This window comes from Centruroides vittatus, unplaced genomic scaffold (assembly GCF_030686945.1).
Source record: "Centruroides vittatus isolate TY-2023 unplaced genomic scaffold, ASM3068694v2 scaffold_1209, whole genome shotgun sequence".
Taxonomy (NCBI): Eukaryota; Metazoa; Arthropoda; class Arachnida; order Scorpiones; family Buthidae; genus Centruroides; species Centruroides vittatus.
In genome coordinates this window covers 1,255,123-1,264,369 of record NW_027122673.1, presented here as the reverse complement: position 1 = coordinate 1,264,369, position 9,247 = coordinate 1,255,123, and the positions used below count along the sequence as shown (strand labels likewise).

Genomic DNA, 9,247 nt, shown 5'->3' with positions numbered 1-9,247 from the left:
GTTTCTACACACTTTATTGAACATAATAGAGGAAAAATTTACTGGAAATGATATTGAGTACATTGCACAGCTACTGTAGATCAGTTTGTTCTCTCCCCGAAGTGCGCAGAATTAGTGTACACACATTCCTTTCAATGAGCAATGTAAGTACTGTACTACATGTAGCACCCCCATAACTTATTGACACTTCACTACATGAATAGACTTGCTACAGTACAGGCTGGTTTACATTGTTTTTCTATCGTGTAAGTCATTATCCTTGTTTATGGCCACGAAGTAAATTGCAAACACTGCCTTTAGGATTTTGCTTTTTCAAGAAAATGAATAATCAAAACACAAGACAAGGCTAGTCTCAGGAATTATCAGTGACTTGTTTATACTGAATGTGATCTAGGCAGCACGTGACAGCTTATTCGCAAGCGTGACTTATCACAAGTGGTCTTACCGGTATATACCTATATGTAATTGCTAGAATGTCGCTTACAATTAAAAATTTCCATTTAAGATACTTCAATGACACTAATTTATGGTATATTATACATTTTTACAAAGGATTACTGAGTATTATCGCAAGAGTATGAATGATATAATAAAAAAAAAGTTAAAAATTATAAAATGCCTAGTATCGCAAGTAAAAATGGCGGCGATGATGTAGCAATGTACGCTTATCATTTATTTTAAATATTTGATTCCTTTTGATTATTTTATAAAATAATTAATTTTCAAACGTTTTTTTCATATATATATTTTTATTGAGAAAGCCGCAAGAATAAACAGCGTGTACGATGCATGCGCGTATTATCCGAACTTTTGAAGGCGAACATGCGCAGTACGTTGCTCGAGCCACGCGCTTTATTAAAAATATATTTTCGACCTCAATTTTACTTTATTAAATAAATAAAATGTAATAATTAATTAAGTCTTTCACTGTTAGCATTTTTTATTGATGAATAAAGCCGCTAGATAGATTGATAAATTAAATAAACAAACAGCAGATGACGACACACACAAACGAGCGTAAGGCGCATGCTCCCAACACTTTGACTCCAACTCGACGCATGCGTCAGTTAAATTCGAGTCTCGGTCGTCGCGTGCACGTTGTTTGTGCATTTTAATCGGGGTTTGGGGTGACTTTACAAATACTGGATCCAAAAGTTCTGTATCGATCGTCAAAAATGAAAAAGTTGATATTATTACCTTGTTTCCTGTGGTATCTGTGGAGAAGGAAATAACGTTTGTGGATCTTCACACCGGTCAGTAACGTGACATTTTTAAAAATGGCTCTGGACTTCGTCGCCGGCTGCTTGGGAGGTAAGTCAATTGTATACGAATGCTATTCAAAATCAACCCGTAGTTCGCGGTTCCCGAAGCGTCATTTTTATAAATTAGTAAGGCGCTTAAACTATTTTTTAAAAAAATACTAAATTAGTGTGTTTTGTAGTGTTGTTTATTATTATTTTACGATTTTTAGGTTGTGCTGGTGTGCTAGTTGGACACCCCTTCGACACTATTAAGGTGAGTTCCGGTGTTTAATTCCATTGAGTGCGTCTGTACGGGACGGAGCACGTGACCGATTTTTTGTGTTTCCGTTCTTCTGTTACGTAACCGTATCACGCCATAAATTTGATTGGAAGTATTGATACGAGAGTGACACTGTCTAAATATTTAGATAATGTCAAATTGATAAATATTTAACACTCCGATAACCGATCACGTGTTGTGTTTTTAAGTGTTAATTTCGTTTATCGCGTTTGACGAAATCATTTGTTTTATATATATATACATATTTTTAAAAATTTTATTTCAAGGTTCATCTTCAAACTCAAGATGTCAAAAGGCCATTGTATAGAGGCACGTGGCACTGTATGACTTCCATTGTTAAAAGAGAATCTGTAAATATTCTTTTTATTATTATTGTTTTTTTAAAATTTTGTATGTGAAATATGAAAATGGTTCGATGAATAGGAGTCAAAAGTTATCTTTTCTTAAAAACGGCTGTTTTTTGGGGTCAAAGGTGAAGGTCGATGGATTGTCAAAGTGGCATTTGTCTTCGTTGCAAATTGATATCTGGGAGATCCTTTGGTAGAATGGGTTATAAAGTCGATGGTTTAAAAATGGAAAGAGGGTGGAAAAGTCAGTTACGTGGAGCAACAAATAACCGATCCATCTGGTAGTGTTATTACCAAATGAATCGGAAATTATTGAAATAATGAGAAGTAATCATGACTTTCTATTAATAAACAATCAAGATGTCTTTCCCATCCCCATCGTGTTGCAGACTACTATCAGGATCAATCCTCATTACATTGTTGGAAACGTGGTGCTGGTGGTGATAAATACGTTATAAATACATGAAAACGTATTGAGCTGATCTTTGCCCTCAAATTAGCTTCGACAATGAGCGATGTTGAAGCTAATTTTGAGATGATCTGAAGTGGGCACGACACTTGTAGCCGGTATCTATATAAAGCATTGTTTAGGTCTTCAATTAAGCTAAGATGATGCCACGATCCTTATATTGTTTGTATATATAAACTGTATTTTATACAAAAACCGAATCTATACACTTGTAATTTTGGCTCCTGTTGATTGTACCATTTCCATTATTTTGAATGGAAGCATAATATGCAATTTTTGAAATGTTTGTTTTAGGTTCATGGACTCTACAGGGGTGTTTCCTCTCCGATGGCCGGCATTGCTTTTATCAATGCTGTAGTGTTCGGGGTATACGGCAATGTCCAGAGGCGTTTTGTAGACGAAAATTCATTAACTAGTCACTTTGCGGCCGGTTTTACTGCGGGGGCAGTACAAAGTTTCGTATGTAGCCCCATGGAACTTGCCAAAACAAGAATGCAACTGCAAGGAAATGGCAATTTCATTTCGAAACGCGTTGCTAACTATCGTGGACCTCTAGATTGTTTGGTAAAAATGTATAAGACAGAAGGCACTAGGGGTGTGTTTCGAGGGCTGGGATGTTCCGTGTTGCGCGACTCCCCAGCTTTCGCCGTGTATTTTTCCAGTTACGAGTACCTGTGCAGGAAAATGGAAACACAGAACGGCATAAGCACACCCGTAATGTTGGCTGCTGGGGGTATCGCTGGCATTTTGTCATGGATGGCAACGTACCCGGTTGATTTGGTAAAATCCAGATTGCAAGCCGATGGAATGGACGGAGAAAGAAAATATAAGGGCATAATCGATTGCTCGTTGAAGAGTTATCGCGACGAAGGCCTTAAAGTCTTCACAAGAGGTCTGGGATCTACCATTATAAGGGCATTTCCTACTAATGCAGCAACTTTTACTGTTGTTACCTGGATATTCAGGTTATGTAACAGCCAAGACTCGTTTGATTTGAGGAGAGAAACACACGCCACTGGTATCTTAGAGAAGGACATACAAAGAATTGCCGCGTGTGTAGATACATTCATATAATTCTGTATCTTTCTCAGGAAAGTTAGTTCAAATTAACGGCAACATTCCATAATGGAACTATGATATATATACACGTGCAATAATTATAATATATAATATACATTTGTTACAAATATATATAATTATATTGTGTAATGAAGTCGCATAGAATCTCTCGAGCATTATCTTATAAAATATGTTATCTAGTTTATTTTAAAATATATATTAAGCAATTCTCGTATACAGATGTAATATTTAATTATGAATTAAATAGTTTATCAAAATCAGTATGGTATCTAATCTGTCTGCAAATTTATCCAAATTTACGTATACTACTGCATGTGAATGTAAACATTTACAAATTACAGATTATCTGAGATCCAATGATTTATTTTAGATGCTAATGTTTAATTTTGGATGTTTTTATGTAATTACTACCAGATCTATAACCGAATGTTGCGTAAGGCATTTGCTTTAAAACCCTCTTACGTTTTTTTAACTCTTTCCGCCCTGTGGGCACTAAGAGGGCCTCTTTTTGCAAGCCATTATGGGTTCGGCCAGGCCCACAATGGGACAACCGGGTGGTGAGGGACGGAACCCGACATATCCGGACGGACCATTCCCCGAAAAATTCCTGGGGATTTTCGACCCGTCGGGATTCGAACCTGGGTCCCCCAGAGCGGTAGGCTGCCACCTTGACCGCTCGGCCATCCGGCCAACTCTCTTACGTTATGAATTAACTATCATGTGCAAATAACTGGTGCGATCTCGTGTTTATCATCAGAGGCAGAAAATATAAATTTCACATGTGAAATTTTATAATGTACCGTGGCATTAAGATCGCTTTCCGTGCCCCCAAATTGATAAAACCACCGAACGTTGTAGTTTTTTTTTTTTTTTTTAATTGTGGTTTAAGGCCCTTTACCATTCAAAAGAGTATAAAAAGGCCCTGAACGTTGCGGGTTCGCGCCTCACCAACGGACTAGTCACGTGTTTTCCGGTTCTTATCGCGTGTCTAATTTTTCCTGTTTCCCCACGGGAGGTCCTTCCAGAAGCATCCTCTCGCAAATCGCGTTGCCATATACAAATGCTTAATTCTAAAGAAATAAAATGTTACCTTTCTTCGGACTACAGATTAAGTCCCACGTGCAACGAGAACACCAAGAAACGTCTTCCTATTGGTTTGTTAAAACGAAAGCTGTCACGAGTGATGTCATAAGACACAATCCCTTACCTACTTCTGCAATATCTTATCTTACGAGACGTTCGTGAATCGGACCCAAGCTGTCCCATTGCAGGCACGACAATCTTATTCTAATTCCCAGGAATTTTTCGACCCGTCTGGTTGTGTAGGGCCCCGTCCCTCATCACCCGATCGCTTCATTATGGGCTTGGCCGAACCCGTAATGGGTTTGCTAAAAGAGGCCCTCTTAGTGCCCACAGGGCGGAAAATGTTTTTAAAATAAGGCTTGTAATAGGCCTTATGAGCTGTAAATTCACAGTATATTGTTTTGAGGTATTAATTCTCGATTGGCATTTAAAGAAATGGTCGAAGTGTTGAGTATTTGATGATAATAGTCTAAATTCTATCTACAGAATTACAATTACTGATAATATCAGGACCTGTTTTTAAAAAATGCATACAAAGTAACCTCCAAACAACGGCCATTTTTTATGCCAGCGACCGTCGTTCAGAGGTTCGACTGTGTAAAAATTGTTATACAGTATATCAATGTTTGCAACTTCTTTAATATCTATTTAAAATTAAAATATAAGCTATTAAGAAATTTGTAATCGTATTAAAGTTTATACATCTTAAAAACTGATTTCTAAACTTTAATATGATAAACAGATTGTGAAATTAATAAATTTGTAAGTATTAGTGAAATATACAAGGTTATTGAAAAGATTTACACTCTTTCGCAATTGTCTTGTACAAACTGTATTAAAGATATGTTCATATCGCAGAAACGTATCGATAAACTTGCGGTACCCGTGAAAATGGCCGTTGTTTGGAGGTTCGGTGTGAAGAAAACCTAGAAAACTTCACGCGGCCATTCCCGAACGAAGTGCAAACCCCTTCAATCCACACAGCCGCTGGTGGGCTAATAGGCAAATCTTTATCAAATGTTTTAATTATGAAGTGAAATTGTTTCAATTGTTACACTCCGTAGAAAGATGCTGACGTAGCCGGATAATCGAGACGATCCTCTGGAAGATCCGGGCTCGGAGCTTTAGAATTTTTTAAGGATAATCTGTCCCGGATATGTTGGGCTCTTTCCTCGCCATCTTAGGATTTGCTAACAATACTCTGACGCAACCAGGATCAAGACGGCAAAGTCATCAGCCTATCGCTTTCGAGGATCCGAGTTCGAATCCGGTACGGTTCAGAAATTTGTAGGGATACGTTGACCCGGGTGTGATAAGTTCTGTTTTTCAATAACAAGTTGCCCCATCGTAAACCTGATTGAAATACCCATAATTGGTATTGCTATTCAAAATACATGCAGTTTGGGGGTTTGTATAAATATAAAAGAAAGAAATGAGTTGAAATTCTATTCAAAACAGATTGTTATTCGTTGTGAAAAAAGCCCACCAGTTTTCGAGTGGATAAAACCAATGAACATTGGTAATTGGTCGCGGGTTCGTGCCTCACCAACGAGCTGACCCCGTGGAGTTTTCGTGGTTTTCTTCACGTTTTTAACACCCGATCAGGGGACCAATTTTCCATAGGAAGTCCTTGCGGGAGGCACCCCCCTCGGCAGATCGTCCACGTGTCGCGTTGCAGTATACAAATAAACCAAACCATTATGAAAAATTTCAATTGTTGTTGCATTCAAGAAAGCAATAAATATTAGTAAATGACTGTAGTTTTATAAACCAAATTTAAAGTTTTTACAACAAAACTTTTTAGTAAGCAGAAGCAAACTTACTTAATTTTTATTTGGAATTTTATAAATACAGTAAAGAAATTCAGATAAAACAATTATTACGAAACTAAACGGCAATAATAAATATTAATTTCTTCTATTTATTCAAACAGAAAATGTAAGAATTTGCGGATTCACGACACGAAATTGAGGTCGAGGTTTCGAGAACGACATGCAATTTATTTACAGTAAAACCGGCGTAAACCAGAATCTCACGGTATCGAATATTTTCCGTCTTGGACAGGTTTTCCCATACATAACCAAAGGAAGAGCACTTGTTCAAAATTCTATAGGGCTTAACTAAACAATAAACCGAAGTAAAGTTACGACAACGCAACGCTTGGGCATCTGTCTATGGAGGAATGCCTTTTGGGAGGTTTTTTAACGGTAATTGGCCTCTATTCAGGCGTTACAGACGTGGAGAAGACCCGGAAAACTCCACATGGCCATAATCGTCCTGGCCAGGCGCGAAACCACGACTGAACTCCCAGTGTTCAGGGAATGGAACCGCTCGGCCACTAGTGGGCCGCTTTACTTCGGGCGTGCTTCAAAAGTCAAATGCGTGCTCCTTTACGCTCTACCTCAAAATAAGAGACTTGCATGATTGCATTTCTCAAGAACCTATAGCGTGTTTGACTGAGGAAAAGAACTACCCGAACCCATTGTTTTTTTCATGGATTCGGGTTCGTCCATAAACCATGTGTCTTGTTTTAGTTAAAGTTTAAACCTTTTCCCTCCTTTTTGTGCTCAAATATGGTCTAAAGCCCCACCCCAAAAAACCAGGTGGAAATTTCAAGACCCCTTTTCTGAACAAGTTACTATATGCCATAGAAACAAAAGTGCATTGGAGAAAATAAAGTTTAGCAATACAAGCTACGCTTGAATGATAGTTTTAATGCCCCCGAGTTACACTTATTTTCATATTGACTCTAATGTGTTTTTATTCGAACTATAGATGTTCCGATATTTAACAGTCTGAAGACCGAATATTTCTTCTTTTTTGTAACTTCCACAGTCAAGCATTGCTGTTTGCCACAAAAGAAAAGTGTGACGTATATCCTGTAAAAGAATATCTTTGAAAGCCATAAAATTTGAAGTACAGGTACGAAGCGAACTACTGTAAAGCATCCAAATATAAAATCAATGGCTGGTAAGTAGCTATTATGAAAGGAAATTGCCAGTTGTCCGCGACTGCTTATTCGTCGAACCGTACCGTACGTTACATCCTCTTATTTCGCAGTTAACCTCGTTCCGCAACGTGCAAGCACTCGCAATATTGTGATACCATCTTGAAATTCTTGTGGCACTTTCATAGAAACAGAGATGCCAATCTCCATTCACCACATCCCGATTGTAATACCATTACCTGAAAAGAAGGCTTTTACCTATATATACGTACTTACGTTCGGATCAAATGAATTTCATGCTTATTGTAGTGACGTGATCTCGCCACATTGTATAGGACATACATGGCATTTTATAGAAACAAAGGTGCCAATATCCATCCCACTAAGTCCTGATAGTAACAGTTGAAAGTATATCTAGATTAATTGAAAGTAATTCTTGTATTAGTAAAATTCTCCTTCTAAAGGAGTGATTTTTACCCCATCCAGATCGTCAGAAGGGTCCTTTGTGTCAGGTTCCGAATACACAAGCCCTTAAGTTCACGTAACTAATGAGCCTCTCAAGTTTCTTGAAGAGCTCACCATAACCTGTGTAAACCGGAGTCGCATGGTACCGAATGTTTTTTTCCGGTTTAAAAGGTTTTCGTTTTGAACATGTTTATAAAGAAAAATCTATAGAAATGCCGGATAAATATAGAACAAACGTGTTACATTCAAATAGTATGGTTCAAAACAACTGTATACGAAACAATACTTTGCCCATTATTATCAATTTTTATTACAAATGTCAGGTTTCAATGACGACCGGATGGCCAAGCGGTTATGGGAACATCCTATCACTCTGCAGGACCCGAAATCAAATCCGCACGGGTCTAAAAATGCAAGGAATTTTTTTAGGTATAGTCTTTCCGGAGATATCGGTCCCATCCCTCACTATCCACCATCCCACTGTGGAGCAGGCATCCATAATGGGATTTTTTTCAACTCTCTCCGCCGTGTGGGCAATAAGGGAGCCTTTTTATTGGCAAGCCTACTACAAGTTTGGTCAGGCCCGTAACGGGGCGGCCGGGTGGGGAGAGACAGGACCCAACGTATTCTGAGGGACAACCAGAAAAATTTCTTGGGATTTTTGATTTATCCAGATGCAATCCCCGGTCCTCCTAGAGAGGTAGGCTGCCATCTTTACCGCTTGGCCGTGGTAACAAATCAGTGTTTTGTGATCACCTCCCATAGGTGGCCACTTTTCATTTTCTCCGACTGTGGTCACAGATACGAGGTTTTTTTTGTGTAAATCCTCTGAAGTACTTTACTTTAGAGTCATACTCGAGCAGATTTCAGAAGCCCCGCTTATGACTTGTTTACATTAAATTCTTCTATAAAATTAAAATATCTTAAGTTAAAGTAATTCGAAAGACGAATGAAGAAGAAAAATTATTTTGCCGAAATTTTGATAAAAATAAAAATTCTAATTTATTTACTTAACGCCATATTTTTTATTTTTTCGCATGAAAAAAATAAATTACAGAACAAACGTAAACAATCAATCGTTATATAATATTAATATAATAGCCAAATGACATATAAATATATATTTTATAACAGTTTACATAATAAATTTATTGACTAGAATAATTTCTATATCGATTATCGCCATCGACGATCGATATCTCTATGGATACAAATAGTATCGTCGCCTGTCGAATTACCCGAATAAAATAATAATTACATTTCAATCCTAATAATAAATTCCGACGGTCGAAACTATTTTTAATTTAGAATATT

The 9,247-nt window shown here is 37.6% G+C and overlaps 1 protein-coding gene across 1 annotated transcript; it reads left to right on the top strand.

The window, feature by feature from the left end:
- Positions 1–1,067: 1,067 nt before the first annotated feature.
- On the top strand, positions 1,068–3,630 carry LOC136986862 (mitochondrial basic amino acids transporter-like). Its single transcript, XM_067284488.1, has 4 exons — positions 1,068–1,311; positions 1,472–1,515; positions 1,809–1,892; positions 2,653–3,630. The coding sequence occupies exons 1-4, from the start codon at positions 1,278–1,280 to the stop codon at positions 3,430–3,432; spliced, it is 942 nt and encodes a 313-aa protein (XP_067140589.1). The 5' UTR covers positions 1,068–1,277; the 3' UTR covers positions 3,433–3,630.
- The last annotated feature ends 5,617 nt before the right edge of the window (positions 3,631–9,247 follow it).

Bases quoted from the DNA above. Each gene is read 5' to 3' on its own strand.
- LOC136986862 (XM_067284488.1), top strand. From the start codon at position 1,278: ATGGCTCTGGACTTCGTCGCCGGCTGCTTGGGAG. The intron at 1,312-1,471 runs GTAAGTCAATTG...TACGATTTTTAG, and splicing joins CGTCGCCGGCTGCTTGGGAG to GTTGTGCTGGTGTGCTAGTT. The intron at 1,893-2,652 runs GTAAATATTCTT...TGTTTGTTTTAG, and splicing joins CCATTGTTAAAAGAGAATCT to GTTCATGGACTCTACAGGGG.